Genomic DNA, 16,470 nt, shown 5'->3' on the forward strand with positions numbered 1-16,470 from the left:
CAGCTCATTTGTGACAAATGGCACGGGTTTCAGAAAGCCTCTCTACCAAGTCAGCACAGGAAGAATCCCTGGCAAGCTGTATCCTTAGGCCAGGTTCAATGGTTGCCTTTACTCACCTTCTCAACGATAGATCTCACGAAGGCCAATATGATTCCCTAAACCTACCTTGGACATGTGTCTTTTATCCAGAAGCTAACCAAATAATTACACATTTTTATTTATTTATTTATTTATTTATTTATTTATTTATTTATTTATTTTGGTTTTTCGAGACAGGGTTTCTCTGTGTAGTCCTGGCTATCCTGAAACTCACTCTGTAGACCAGGCTGGCTTCGAATTTAGAAATCTGCCTGCCTCTGCCTCCCAAGTGCCGGGATTAAAGGTGTGAGCCACCACTGCCCGACTACATTTTTATTTTCTTAACCTTGATATGTAATAAACCTACCTGTGTTAAGTGTGAAACAAAATTATTGATATTCTATGATTATAAATCTATTTTATTCTTATAATATGTGAATCCTCAGAGTCTCCTTTCTAGAATACATGCACCTTTCTAAAATTACGTGCTAATTTTGTTTAAATACGACTCAAGGCTGGGGTTTGTGAACAAACAGGCAGCGGACATAAAACAGTATTCCTTCTATTAAACACTCACGACAGCAGTTTAAGCCAGAGACAAACTGTTTGCAACGACCCCCCTTTTGTATATAATCATTTATTTTTCTAGAGTACTTGGGTTGAATTCTTGAATGACTAAGTGGTCTAGCATTGGATGTTCTAAAATCGGTTTTATTTATTGGACAATGTAGGTGAGCAAAAGCCCTTGTAATATTAGCTGTGACGTGTGACTTGGCACCTGGAGATGGCATCTGTAAGGGAAGGGACACCGCAGATCCTAAAAGATCAATTTTCAGTATCATTCAGTGTGTAGTTGACACCTGATGAAATATGTCAATGTCGACACTCTGTACAGACTATTTCATGGGATGTGACAAGACGCAGTCGCACACATAGCATTAATCAGACTATATTTAAATGCGTAACATATTGAAAATTGTCGTATGGTAGGAAGGACAAGCAAAAGGTGCACATTGGCCACTTACATTGTAATAAGAGAAGGGTTGCCTACGAAGGCTCGCTCGGGTATCGACCTGATGTTGTTGCTGTGGAATCCTCTAGAAAGAGAGACAAATATTATAGAAAGTCATAAAGTCGTGTGTGTGTGTTTGTGTGTGTGTGTGTGTGTTATTTACTAGCCCTCTTTGCCCCACCACATAACCGTCATCATCTTTAGTAACCAGCGTACAGGTCATGCCTCCCTGCGTCGTTAACAGGTTGTGTTTTCATTTATGGCATAGGATGCTCCAGTCTTGAAAGAGGGAGAGAGGCTGTGCACATCCCAACTGTGCTTTATGGAAACAGGATATTACGTTATAAAAGGAAAATCCTTTTGTTGCCATCCAGTAAAGAACTGTGGCTTAACAGCATGAGTGGGCGCTATCTTTGGAGAGAGGATTAAGATCACTCCTAGTTTGAAGCTGGGAGAAGGGAAAATTGACTTCAGCTGCGGTGAAGTAGAAATTTAGGGGACCTCTTTAAGAGGAAAAGGATTAGTGGGTCTGTAGTCTGAATGGCAGCGAGGCAGATTCAAGGATCTTTGGGTTTTCTATGACTGAGGCTATACTGGGTTTTCTATGACTGAGGCTATGACTGAGGCGACAGTTAGGGCTGCCTCCCTCTGTCACTACACTACCCAGTGGATACACATGTGATTCTCTGAGGTAGAACCCACAAAGGCTTTTTTCCTTATAAACAACCTACCCTATCCATATGCTTTGTGGAAATAAGGTCCCAAGTTTACATATTTTTTTTAAGCGCTAGGACAGTACTTACAGAAGCTATTCAGTTTTTTTTTTTTTAAATAAAAGGAAAAGCTAATTAAAAACACTCAATGGTCAAAAGTTTGTTTATCTTTAGTGAAATTGTGCTTAAAAAATTAAATAAGGTTCACCTAGCATTTAAAGAATAATGCATGTTATAAGATATATGCGAAGGCATCTGTCACTATACAGAGGACATATAATTTTATTCATGTAATTTTATATTTATGCAACTCAAAAATGTCTAGATTCATAGGGATGTTTAACAGACAACTAAATCTTATTATTGTTGTATTAAAAATATATAAAGAATGTAAGTGGTATTAGAATACGCATCACTTAGGAAATAGGTTGTATAAATATATGTTTTTACATACAAATATAGGAGGTCACATATAAATTTTTAAATTCTTATGATTTTGATTAAGGAAACCAGTTAAAACATATTCAAGTGCACTTAACTATTTTATAAACTTAAAAAATTTCAGCTATCGTACATAATAATCATGCCAATTTAAAAATAAATTTCCAAAGAATAAAAAGTTCATTCATCAAACCTGTCTTAACACTTACAGTTCCTTAAGGTTGGAGAGTGTCTTGATTGCAGTGGGGAATTCATCAAGGTTATTATAATTTAAATCTCTGGAAGTAAATAAATGGTATTTTCAGTAAAATCATCTATTTAATCTGTTTATAAGGTAAGTTGGTATGCTATTCCAAAAGACCCATATCGTCAATGAAAGCTCTTCTTTTTTCTCTTTCAGGAGAGGGTTTATTGAGGCATGCTGCCTGCTAATACTTTGAAAACAACTTATTGTATTGAGTGTGCTTGAGTGTGTGCACGCGAGTGTAAGTGTTTGTGTGCGTATGTGTGAGCGCCAAGCTTGCTTGTGGAAGTAAGAAGACACTTTTTTGGGAGCTGATTTTTCTCCTCCCTCTGGTGGGTTTCAGGAATGGAAATCAGTTCATCAAGTTGAGCTGCAAGTGATTTCACCTGCTAAGATATCTCTAGGGCCCTGGCCACCAACAATCAGCAAACATTTGCATTACAATAGTCATGACCCCCCCCCCCCCCCAAGAACAGAGATTTCCTGCCAAAACCCAATGGCTTCATTGGGTCATTTAAAACAGGGAGGGGCCTGTGGCAGCTTTAACTTCCAGGGAGGAGTGATGCTTGCTTGGTGGGCTCAGATCACTTCCGGATGTCACTGGCATCTGGTTCACTGATTTGGCACCTGCTGTTTGCACTCTTCAGTCCTGGGATGCACCTTTTTCTTGTTCTGCTCCCGTTTCCCTCTAGGAAGCAGGACCTGAGAACCACCTTGTTCCTGGCTCGTAGGGAGAGCCTGTGTCTCACCCAGCCTGAAGTCCAGGATAAGACATGTTGTTTGGTAAGGTTTATGTGATGCACAGGACTCTTAACAAGGATGTGAAGTCTAGAGTTTCCCCAGAGCCACAAATGATGATCCATTCAGAAATCTGATGTTTGTCTTGGTCTGTGAGGCAAGGCTGTGGACTGTCCCTCACACACAGCAATAGAAGTGCCAGAGAATCTCAGAGCCATTAATTTCTCTATCTGTAATGACACAAATGGCTTTCAATCCCATCACTCACACATGTTTTATAGGCTTACTCTACCTATGTCCTCATATGAAAAAGGAATTGCTGTCTGGTCCCTGGGTATGGCGGATTTCCCAAATGACACAGAAAACCCTTTTGGTAAGGCAATCAGATGTGGTTAGATCCTCCTCAGTAGACAAGAATTGCCATTTAATTTTAAGAGAAAGATAATTTGGCTGAGTTCGGCATGAATCAAGATTCCTACTTGTCTGGCAGAAGCCATCCTTAAGCTATTCTGCAGGCAGGAAACTCGCTTCTTTTGTGGACATAAATTTTCTTCCTGTTTGTAAATCTCTCCAGATGGTCTTTTTTTTTTTTTTTTGATTAAACGAGGACTGGACCCTTATAAATTACTTAGCTTTCTAGTCAGGGAAAGGAAGGGGCTGGGAATAACCAATTTACTGATCCTCTGTAGCCCTGGGCAAAGTGGGGCCAGACAGTAAGATGTACAGATTTTTGTCTTGAAACTTTTTGCTTTGTGGTATTTAGAAGCTTTTTTTTTTTTTTTTTTTTTTTCTGGTTCTTCACTCAGGATTGGGGACAGGAAAAGCATTTGTGCAAACACCCAGGAAAGCTGATCTTGTTGTTTCTGATTGTTTGTTTTTCTCTCTCCAATTGTTCTGTGAATAGGGATGAGAAAGTATTACTTAATGAGAGAGACATTGTAACTTTTTCTAGCCACTGATGGAAACTGCTGTCCCCTCCTGTCGAGATCATGCCTGGATGGGGAGTGGGGTAACAAGTCATTCTGGAAGGAGAGTTATGGATGTTCATTTGTAGTAAGAAGACCCAGCATAGAGGGTCTCGCAGGAAAGCAGGTTGATCCAGAACTAGTTAGAAGCTAAATAGCCCATGGGTAAGTTGTTAAAGTCTGTATGCAAATAAACCATGTTCCCTAAGGTCATAGAAGACTTGGTTTTGTGATCTCCATAAGGCCTTGTGTCTTTTATTGTCTTTCAGTATTAAAATGGGAAGGGAATTGAGGAAATCCTGGCAAGTACCTTCCTCGCCTAGAACTCTCAGATCTTTTGCTGCCTACCACCCACCCTTATTGCACTTTGTTGGCTCAACAGGGCATTTAAGACCATCTCCTGTAGAAGGAGGAGGCTTGTCCTCTAGGTAGACTGTGAGATCCTCTGTCCTGGCTCTGGGATCTAGGATATGGTCAGCTGACTGGAATCCTTCCTTCCTTCCTTCCTTCCTTCCTTCCTTCCTTCCTTCCTTTCTTTCTTTCTTTCTTCCTTTCTTTTTTAAATCAAAAGTACCAATGAAAATCTGAGCTATTTTTGTTGTTGTTTGTTGAGATAGGGGTCTTACGATATCAACCCAGGTGAATCTCAGAGATCTGGGTTCAAGTGACACTCTGCTTCAGTCTTATGACCAGCTTGAGACCACAGGCACACGCCACAGCGTCCAGTGGAACTTTTGACCTATTCTTGGGAAGTAGCCCCTGGAGCTATTGACTGTACCTGTGCTATAGCACACGGGAACATGGATTTCAGAATCAGGTTATAGAAAGAAGCAATTCTCCGTTCTGCCGCAGGCTAACTATGTGGTTCTGGTGAAGTAACTCAGTGGGCTCTAAGACAGGATAGGAATAGTTGCTTAATAGGAGGATATTTGTAAAAATGATTCAAACAATGTATATCAGTGGTCATGTGAATATTCCATAAGTGACATAGTCCCTTGGATTGCTTCAGTTTGAACCTCATTCCTTATGAAGGGCCTAGATCTCCGGGGTTGGCAGCTTTCCTTCAGCAGAGGATCCGACTCACACCCAGTTCAGTGTTCCTGACGAGAGAGTGCTCCTCCGTGGAGAGCACACATTCCTAGGCAAGCAGTCACAGCTTACTTAGAGGGCCTTATCTAACTCTAATTATCCCCCGAGAATTCGCCACTCTCAAGAGATTAAAATGAATTCGTAGTAGTTTTATTGTTTAGCTCTGCGGGGGTACGTGTGTGTTTATGTGTACGCGCGCTTGCCTGTGTAAGATAAAACCTCTGTAAATATCTGTTTTAGGCTCAGGCAATTAACCAAACCAAACATCACGTTTGGCTTTAAGGCTGTTTTGATTCCTTCAGAATATTCATGAAAACACTGGGAAAAGGCGAACAAACTGAAGGTCAACTCACAAAGTCTCCAGGCTGTGGAGTCCGGCAAAGCATTTCTTTCCCAGGGAGTGGATTCTATTATTATGGAGATGCCTGGAAGAGAGCATTAAGAGCAGTCAGGAGCAGTCGTGAAGGCGCTGTGGGGCAGAGAAAATGTAGGAACAACATTTTGGGTGTTTAAACCCAAAGACAGATACAGGATGCACAAATGGTAAGAAACGAACATTTAAAAAAAAAACTCTCCGGTGCTGCCTTTACTGTATGCGATTCTATAGCATAAGATTTGAGTGATGTGTGACGATATGAGTGATTCAGTTTGTCAGTGTAGTTTCCAGTGTGGATGGCTGGTTTTGACTTGGAGACATAAAGTGCTCAACGGAGATGCTGAGCATTGCTGAGGTCATGGGACGGAGGGAGGGTCACTCGTGGACTCCGTTCCCAGGATTGGGCAATAGGTTGGCAAGAAAGGATTTTAGCTACAGGGAATAACGATCAGGTTTTTTTTCTGCTGCCCACGACTGGTAATCTTGACCAACTATTAATGCGTATAATTATCATCTTAGGCTCGGTTGAGAAGTCAGTTATGCCGGAGTCAATGAGAACAGCTGTGTAGACAACTGAAAGGTAGACTAACTCCCAGAGAGATTTTGGAAAATGGGTTTAAAGGGAGCTGAGGTTAAAATAATTAGTCTAGGGGGATGGAGAGATGGCTCAGTGGCTAGGAGCACTGAGTGCTCTTTCAGAGGTCATGAGTTCAATTCCCAGCAACCACATGGTGGCTCACAACCTTCTATAATGTACTCATAGACATAAAAATAAATAAATAAAAATCTTTTAAAAGGTTAGTTTAGAGAAAAAAACCCCACCATGAAACAAAGACCATAGACAGCTTCTTCAGGGTGATCAACATTATATTCATAAATAATTCAGTGTAGAAATGTGTTGATATCCCCTTTAATTTATTTATTTATTTTTTCAGGCTTAGATCTTTGTTTTAATAAATAAATTTTGGTTTCAGGTGAGATCTATGTGACATTTATTCAAGGTCTTTTATATGCCAAGGATGAGAGAGGGGATGGAGAGATACAAAAACGAGTGGGTCCACACTCTCACAGGAGTACATGCTACAGAAGTACCAACAACAGCAATGCAGTGGACAGGGAGAGAACAAAGGAAGCATCTTTATTCCTCAGTAAGGTTGGTGTCCTAAAAGGCTGGCCAAGACCTTGGCAGCCAACCTAAGGTGTTAAACCCGATGGTGGTAGGGCCTATGAGAGGTGGGACTTAGTGGAAAAAAGCTAGGTCACTGAGCCTTGTCTTTGAAGGAGCTACAGGGTCCCTTCCTGTCTCTCTTTATGTTTCCTAGCTGCTATGTGGTGAGCAACTTTGGTCTACCATGTATTACTCTTAAAGATGCTCTGCTTCACCGTAGGTCCAGAACAATGTGAGATCAGAACTGTGGAAGGAAATCACTGAAATTGTAAGCTCAAATGCACTTTTCTTACTTTTCAGCAGTTAATCCCTCCCTCCTTCCTTCCCTCCTTCCCTCCCTCCTTCCCTCTCTCCTTCCCTCTCTCCCTCCCTTCCTTCTTCCCTCCTTCTTCCCCTCCTTCCCTCCCTTATAGGATCTTACTCTTTTGCCCACCCAGCTTGACCTATATACCTTTGGCTGACTTTCAAACATACTGCAACCCTCTGGCTTTCTAAACCCCAGGAGGCCCCATGCTTGAGCTTAACCTCAAGCATCCACCAAAGGGACTAACACATCAGGCAGGCTGACCTTGCAGTCCTTCAGGCAGCAACTGCATCCGAACAGCAGCTCTAGATAAATGTTGGTTATTCTATTACATACATGGGGGTGGACCGCTTTACTGTCAAAGAAGACTGACTCATTTCCAAACTCTTCATTGAGAACCATTTTGTTTTCTAAAATGGAGAGATGTGAGCGAGGCCTGATCTAGAATCCTGTCATGGTGGAGGCTGAGGCAGGAGGATCAGGACTTTAAGGTCATCTTCCACTGCACCTCAAGCTCAAGGCCAGTCTACGTGAAACCTTGTTTCAAAATCCCAACCCAACCCAAACCAAAAGAAATCTAGATCTTAAAGAGGGGGGAAAAAAGCTATAGAAAAGCAGAATTTCTATGGAGTCAATGTCCATTTCTCGTTCCTTTCTTCTCTTCCTTTGCCTCCCTTTCCTCTTTCTTCATATCTTTTTCTGTCTTTCTTCCGTCAGTAATAGGTCTCAAACTCAGGCAGTGATGCTAGACAGTCTGCCATTGGGATTCATCCACAGCTTAGTGATGACCTGCCTCTCCTCTTTTTCTTAATTAAAAAAAAAATGCTTGTCAGGTTGCGAGCATAGTTCCATCCCTAGAACTGCAAAAAGGTCCTTATCATTCATATATACATACATACTATATACATAATATGTATGTATAATTAATAATCAAATTATCTTTCAGTAACTTTTTTCATTAGCTTTACAATGATTTCTTTTAAAATGTACAATAGATTCCGCTGAGGTAGAGGTGCTATGATCTCTGTATGCGCAGCAATGTTTATCATTAATCAGTTATTACATAAATGTTTTTTTATAAATCATTCACACAATTGGGAAATTTGTCATTTTAGAGAGGGTCTCAGTTTTTCCCTCCCTTTAACATGCCTCCATTTTAGTTTTAAGGTCTGTCACTTGAAGGTTAGATCTCAGAGTGGATTTAGAAAAAGATACAAGAGAGAGAGACAAGTCAATTACACTTACAGAACCACGAGGCTGGAGAGGTTTCCAAAGGCATAGTCTGCTATGTGGTGTATTTTGTTCAGGGCCAAGGTCATGGCTTGCAGGGCTGATAAACTTCTGAAAGCCTGCACAGGGACGTCTGTGAGGGCATTGTCATCTAGCCACAGGTGCCTCAGGGAGTGCAGGCCACTGAAACAGCTGGGTGGCACGTAGCTGATGTGGTTGGCATCCAGGCGCCTGGAAGAAAGCATGCCAGAATGGGAAAAAGCTTAGGCAGAGTACGACTCAGCTGGGAGACGTTGAGTGTGCTCCTTAGTTAGCCAGAGCCAGAGCCAATCAATCTGGGGAGCTCCAGGCTCCAGACAAACTGGAACGTTTTTTCTCTTCTGATCAGCCCTTTTCACTCACGGTTAGATCCTTAAGACCCACGGCAGGTTCTCCACCCCTTGAGGTGTTCTGACTCTCTTCCAGGCTTGTGAGTACCAAGCGTTCATGCATCGGAAGTGGCCTCTCCGAGAGGTGTTAAAATCGCATCCCATTGTGACAGTCTTAGACTGTAGACATTCTCTCACCTCGTTCCCAACCCCAGCCAAACGAATGGCTTAGGGATCCCAGACTGTTTGGATCATAGGAGACAGCAATCTATTGGGTTGTTCCTAAGAGCTAGGAAAAGATTGCTTCAATATTTAAAAAGAATCAGTAAGAAAGACTGGGAAGGGCTTCGGAACTGCTGGCTGCCTCCTGGAGTCTAACCATTTTTGCCTTGGGCAGATGATTGTTTTTCTGACAGTTTAAACGAATAATAAAATTAGCAGCGGCGCAACCCTTGTTTCCTTTTCCCACTTTCCGTTTCTTTTATTTTCTTTGTTTTGTTTTAAAATGGGGAACAGCTCTAAAAATAGGGCTGGTTATTAGCTGTTGTAGCCTCTGAGTCAGCAGAGGGAGTGAGTGTAGGACATTTGTTTTGTCATAATTCAAGGGAAATGGTGGCTGTAACTAAAGTGACCCAATGTCTTTCTGGAAATGACAAAATTGAGATAGTATGAGTTTTTTGGTTTTTTTTTTTCTTTGTTGTATAGGAACAACTGAATTACTGTAATCAGATATACTTCCATAGCACTCACCACTCACTTTTTATAAGACTTTACATTTGCTTGCATTTTGAAAACTAGAATTAAAAAAAAAAAAACAACCAAACAAAACCTAAAGAATTGCATTTTATACAGCTCATGTATTAGGAAAGATTAGAAAACAATGAGAGGATTTTTTTTTTTTTTTGGTTTTTCGAGACAGGGTTTCTCTGTGTAGCCCTGGCTGTCCTGGAACTCACTCTGTAGACCAGGCTGACCTCGAACTCAGAAATCCGCCTGCCTCTGCCTCCCAAGTGCTGGGATTAAAGGCCTGCGCCACCACCGCCCAACACGATGAGAGGATTTAAGAAAATGTTTTGGAAGCACTTAAGACTATACAGATGCAGGAGGCACACGAGAATCACAAACAATCTGGTGCAAACCAAATTTAGACGGTCTAGAAATAGAGAAAGCCCTCCGTGGCAAACAGCTAAGCTCTCTGGAAAGTGGATTCCTCTCTTTTGGCCACATACATCATTCTAGTCACCCTCCAGTTCCTACTTCTATCCCATCAATGGGACAGGTGACCCCCTCGATGAGCCCTGAGCCAAGCTTCAGTAATAAATGAGAGAAGGTCACTTGGAACAAACGCTCTGAGATGGCCGTCTTGGCCAGTACCCACTCACATTTCCAGTGGACCAGCCATGATTGTAGGAGCTGAGACAGGGTCTCCTGACACAGACAGGATTCTGTCAACAAAAGAGCTGGAAGTGGTTGGCGGGGGTGGGGTGGGAGTATGGGGAGGAATCCATCACAGCCTTGGCCCCTTTCTTCAGCAATCTGCCTGTGCTAGGTACAACTTCATCAAGGACGAGAAGGTTAATTGATTTTACTTGGCTAGAAGTCCATATTTAGACTGGGTATAACTACCGTCTTAACTGTAGCTTCTCAATTGTACCCCACCGTACAGCGTGGGCTCCTGGTGGCTTAGGCATCGACACTGCAAATCACTCCCAAAAAGCCTTGCAAAAGACAAACCTGAGAGTTCGGTGCAATGTTGGGGAATCCTACAAAAGGCTCTGTCATCATAGAATGATGGACTTTCTCCTCTGATATTTTAAGTTGTGACCAGCAAGAAGTGGCCTGGCATCAGTCCCCTAGTTGAGTACATCCATACTTTGAGCCAGGCTCCTCTAGATCATCTCCCCCCACCCCCCCCAAGTGAAAGATTAAAATCTGGCCATACTATTAAACAAATTTCTGTGTGAAATGAGTAAGTCAGAATAACTGCTCAGTGCTCTCACATTCTCAGCGCTAATGAGCACTCCCAGACCTGTCCTTAACAGACTCTAGGTGTCCTGAGCAGAGCATTGAAATATCTTTCTATGATACAATTTCATCACTTAAGAAACTCCCTATAAAAGGGTGTCACAGGCATGGGTATGGCTGAGGTCCTTTCTGTGCATGGATGAAAATGTCATGATAAAACCCATTACTTTATAAATTAACATACAACAGCGAAATGTATGAAAACGGAAACTCCACAGTGTTTCAGAATCAGAGTCTGCCTGAAATCCCAGCTTTCTTCAGATGTGAGCTTATTATTTACACTCAAAGGCACTGTCTGGTTCAGTTTCCCTTCCCTACTTTATTAAAGTAGGAACTCAACAATTAAAAACATATATATTTACAGGGTATACTTACATATACTTATATATATTTACAGGGTCTTATTACAAATATATAATGTAAAGTGAGTAAATAAATCTTATTAACATTTATTTCTTTTCGTATGTGTTCAGATTAAAAATGCACTCACTTAAAAAATTTTAAGTATACATCATTATTAATTATAGTCACAGTATTATATAGCTCAGAACTATAAAGCAGTACAGTAGGTCACCATAACTTATGCATGCTAAGTCTCCGTACCTTTTAACCAGCCTTCCCCAATTCCCGCTGTCAACCCCCAGGGCCCTGACAACCATCATTCTGCCCCATTCACTGATATCTGATCTAATTTTAAACTCTCCTAAAGCTAAATCAGAGTAAGGAATTCATTATCTACTCACTTTACAGGTGATCCTTACATAACAAGGTTAAGTCTGGCAGGGCTTAAGTTGTACCTACTTAGTCAGCAGAGGGGTCATTGTGCCAATCTGGTCTTTTTAGGCAAGTGGACATTTTTAATTTATATGCCTGGGAAATGTGACATTTAAGCAGAGAAATATAAGGCTCCTATACAGTACAAGAAAGAAAACTCTACACACGGGCTGGTGAGGTATGTCAGTGGTTAAGACTCTTGCTGTGAGATCATGAGGACCAGACTTCACATCCCAGCATCCAGCTAACAATGAGCGCATCCTGCAAAGTCTTGGCCTCTGACTTCAGCTTCAAAATGTCTAAAGCCCCCATCTGGCTTCCTCTGTGTGCACACACCTGTATACCTCTGTGGTACACACACCTGCAGACACGTGCACATTTACTCTTGGGGACAGTCAGTTCTCTATTTACATCCTATGGGTTCTGGTGATCAAACTCAGGTCATCAGGCCTGGCAGCAAGCACCATTTCCCTCTGAACCATCTCACTGGCCCCTTCTTTTCAGACTTTAGTATATATACACATACATACAATAAGGTCATATTTTGTTAATGATGTATCACTGAATATAACATCTTCATTTCAGAGGCATAAGATAAGTGGTGATATGTAACAGATGGTACATTCTCAGAGAAAGTTCTAGCAATGATTTGATGCACGCATCAAAATGTAACAGGGGTAGCACAGAACCTACAGGTGGTTATGCATAGCAAAGTGAGCTATTTAAAAAACAGTAGAAATGTCCTTGCTTTCAACTCAGATTAAGCCTTTCCATCATGACCTTGAAATACAATCTGAAAGGATGTCCCATGGGAAGTGGCATCTATTTTATGCTCTTTATGTGTTATTGCTTCTGATGAAATTGTAGATTTTATACCACATATTTAAAAAAAATGTGTGTGTGTGTGAGAGATTGAGTGTGTGTGAGAGAGTGTGTATGTGTGAGAGAGAGTGTGTGTGAAAGAGTGTGTGAGAGAGAGATTGAGTATGTGTATGTGTGTGTGTGAGAGCCTGTGTGTGTATCTGTTTGTGTCTGTGTGTGTGTGAGTATGTGAGAGAGTGTATGTGTCTCTCTGTGTGTGTGAGTGTGTATGTGAGAGAGAGCTTGTGTGGGTCTGTGTGTGTGAGTGTGTGAGAGAGTGTATGTGTCTCTGTGTGTGTGTGTGTGAGAGAGTGTATGTGTCTCTGTGTGTGAGTGTGTGTGTGAGAGAGAGCTTGTGTGTGTGTCTGTGTGTGTGTGAGAGAGAATGTATGTGTCTCTGTGTGTGTGTGAGAGAGAGCTTGTGTGTGTGTCTGTGTGTGTGAGTGTGTGAGTGTGTGAGAGAGTGTATGTGTCTCTGTGTGTGTGTGAGTGTGTGAGAGAGTGTATGTGTCTCTGTGTGTGTGTGAGTGTCTGTGAGAGAGAGAGAGAGAGAGCTTGTGTGTGTGTCTGTGTGTGTGAGTGTGTGAGGGAGTGTATGTGTCTCTGTGTGTGTGTGAGTGTCTGTGTGTGAGAGAGAGAGAGCTTGTGTGTGTGTCTGTGTGTGTGAGTGTGTGAGAGAGTATATGTGTCTCTCTGTGTGTGTGTGTGTGTGTGTGAGAGAGAGAGCCTGTGTGTGTGTCTGTTTGTGTCTCTGTGTGAGTGTGTGAGAGAGTGTATGTGTCTCTCTCTGTATGTGAATGCCATATGTGTTTGAGTGCAAAGGGCAGCCAGACAGTGGCCTTGGTTTCCATGGAACTAAAGGTACAGGCAGTTGTGAGCTGCTTTATGCGGTGATTGGAACTTATGGCCACTGGAATGGTCACGTGCTCTTAAACTGCTGACTCATCTCCCGTTTCTTTAACTCCTGCTTTTTTCATCATTGACACCAATGTACATAATGGCTACATGGAAAACTGGAAAGCATACTGAACTGGAAGAACAAGTAAAGCTAAGCTAAGGGCCAGGATGTAGTTCAGTGGTAGCGGCCTTGCCTTGCCTGCTCATGACTCTGAGTTCTACTGCTAATATCAAAAAACCAACTAACCAACCAACCAACCAGTCAGCCACCGAGCCAGCCAGCCAGCAACCAATCAACCAACTAAACAAACAGACCAAAAAACCAACCAAACAACTAACTAGCCAGCCAGCCAACCAACCAACCAACCAACCCAAAAGAAACCAACCAACCAAACAATCAACCATCCATCCATCCATCCATCCATCCATCCATCCATCCATCCAGTGAGCCAACCAACCAACCAACCAACCAACCAACCAACCAGCCATCCAGCCATCCAACCAACCAACCAACCAACCAACCAACCAACCAACCAACCGAAAAGAAACCAACCAAACAATCAACCATCCATCCATCCATCCATCCATCCATCCATCCATCCAGTGAGCCAACCATCCATCCATCCATCCATCCATCCATCCATCCATCCATCCATCCAGTGAGCCAACCATCCATCCATCCATCCATCCATCCATCCATCCATCCATCCATCCAGTGAGCCAACCATCCATCCATCCATCCATCCATCCATCCATCCATCCATCCATCCATCCATCCATCCAGTGAGCCAACCAACCAACCAACCAACCAGCCAGCCAGCCAGCCAACCAACCAATCAACCAAACTATCAAGTAATCAATTAATCAACAGTCAACCAAGCAAGCAAGTCACCAACAAATGTAAGTCAAGATCCTGTCCCTTATCAATTCTGAAATGTTGGGACATATTGATTTATACGTCTTTGGATAAGTTTTCACTGATAAAGCAGAATCACAGTATGTCAAAGAGTTACTATGGGAATTAAATGGAAATGTTTTGAGAGCCAGTAAGTGTTAATATTTGAGGGCAGTCCTTAGATTTGTGAACAGTGTCACTTTCTCCCTGTAGAAATCCATTTTTTTTGCAGCTCCTTAATCCATTGTAATCTCACATCTCTCTCAGGAAAACACCATGTTTTGGTCCTATGGATGAGCAGAACTGGAGATTCTCTTCTCACACACTTTTTAGTGTGGTGCCTTTGGCAGCTATGCTCTATGCTTTCTTGCCTGTTACAGTAAGCCTTCCAATGAGATTATGCTGTTCAAGCTGGGCAGCCCAAAGGGTTGTCTCTTGTGGATTTGTGTTGCCTTTCTTTATTCCTACATGGTCAAGACCATCCAGTTCACACTGTCAGGTTTCAAGAGCTTTGAGTCTGGATAGCTTAGCTTTCAGAAGACTTCTGGACCACCTGCCCATGAGCAATGCCCCATTCTCTCTAAGGAATCTTCAAGGTCATATAGGAACATTTCTTTAGACTTATCAGACATCCATAGAAGTGGAACTATAGAATGTTCACTCTGATAGCAACGTGCAAGAGGAACCAGTAGAAAAAAATGGAGGTAATTGTAGTCAACCTTTTGAGAGAGATGAATGCCCAGAAGAGGCTTGGAAAGGGAGAGGAAGGACTTGATCTAGGGGTGCTAGTTAAGTCACTGTAGCTAGAAAGGGAAGCAAGAAAGCCATGGTGATTCACCTTTCTGGTCTGGACAACTGGGCTGATAGATATCATGTGAGAGCAAGAAAGAACACCATTCTATTTTATGTAAAATAAAAGCAAAGTAGAGTTACATAAAAACAAAGTAGAGTGGGCAAGCTGACTGCAGTTCTGCAACAGCTTGTGATCTAGGTAACAAAGCTACAAAACATCAAGTAAAATGTTAGTCTTTTCTTACCAGGAATGGCAAGAACACTTTGTTTCCCCTTTCTGTGTGAAGTTTTAATCTTAATGCTTTTATGCGTAAGGCATTAACTGAAAGTTTCCTCTCTTAAGAGAAACATTTTGTGAATCTGCTCTATTCTCCTGAAAGGAACCCTTGACTTATAAGCAGCATTATTGTAGGGATTAGAGGTGCCATGAGATCACTGCTGCTGTTGTTATTCTTGAAAATGGTTCTTTATCTGTCTTCTATGTAACACCTTGCCAACATATCCCATAAGCTTGTATCTGTGTTTGAGAATGTCTTTGATGAGCCATTAACTACAAGGAAGAAAGCGTTAGTCACAAGATAAGCCATTGATCTTGGCTAATTCCACACCAAGATGACCATAATAGTGTCAATTATTAACATAGATGGCTGAGAGGAAAGAAGGGCCCAAGTGTGAAGACAGTTGCAGCTGTACTGTACAGCTTTCGGGGACTCGATAATAAACAGAATTACGGAGTATGGTATTTTCATGACCGGCATTTCATAGAATAGCACTTTTTTTTTCCTCATAAATTTTAAAGATATGACCTGCCACTCTTGTATAGTAGATACATTTTTTTTTTAACCATTTGTGAGACCATTTTGAGGAAGGCATGGATAGTCAGGGATTCACAATGTTCTGTCTGGGTCACTGGTAAATTCTGAGAAATAAAGGCATTTATTACTTGGAAAGTAAGTAATCATTACTTACTTGTCTAATAAAATGAAAATCACCCAACTGAAATTCATTTTCAAGTATAGCTCAACAAAATGCACAGATTCTGTGTTATGGCAAAATTTCATTGTTTTGAACCTTTTGTTCTGGAACCAGTGGATGACTGACTGCCATTGAATTTAACACAAGAGCATCATTCCAGTGCCATCAGGATAGAAGGTCGTTTATATACTAAAGCAATATAGATTTAAATGAATTCTTTATATTTGAATCATTTTCACTGTTGCTGTTCCAATTTTTAAATATTTGCAGTGTGGCCATAACACAGGGACTCCATCTTTTAACACATTTCCCATAAGATGAGAGATTTCCGATTTCTTATGAAGACAAATGTGGGGGTTCACAGAAAGATTGCCATTGCTTAGATAGAAAGTTTCTGCTCCCTGTTTCCCTTCCCCACCTAATTCACTTGTAAAACTGGTGATGCCCCCTCAGGAAGAGAATCATCGCTTCAGACATATGCCTGAAATGGTAACTCTCCCCCCCCCCCCCCCCCCCCGGCCTTGG

At 41.7% G+C, this 16,470-nt stretch overlaps 1 protein-coding gene across 1 annotated transcript in view; it reads right to left on the reverse strand.

Moving 5' to 3' along the window:
* Positions 1–16,470, reverse strand: part of Lgr5 (leucine rich repeat containing G protein-coupled receptor 5) — a 132,043-nt gene that overhangs the window by 18,712 nt on the left and 96,861 nt on the right. Inside the window, exons 5-8 of the mRNA XM_076920255.1 lie at positions 8,374–8,589; positions 5,634–5,705; positions 2,454–2,522; positions 1,104–1,175 (exon numbers count right to left, since the gene is read on the reverse strand). Coding sequence (XP_076776370.1) covers positions 1,104–1,175; positions 2,454–2,522; positions 5,634–5,705; positions 8,374–8,589 — 429 coding nt within the window. The remainder of the gene's footprint in view (positions 1–1,103; positions 1,176–2,453; positions 2,523–5,633; positions 5,706–8,373; positions 8,590–16,470) is intronic.

Source organism: Arvicanthis niloticus, chromosome 22 (genome assembly GCF_011762505.2).
Source record: "Arvicanthis niloticus isolate mArvNil1 chromosome 22, mArvNil1.pat.X, whole genome shotgun sequence".
Taxonomy (NCBI): domain Eukaryota; kingdom Metazoa; phylum Chordata; class Mammalia; order Rodentia; family Muridae; genus Arvicanthis; species Arvicanthis niloticus.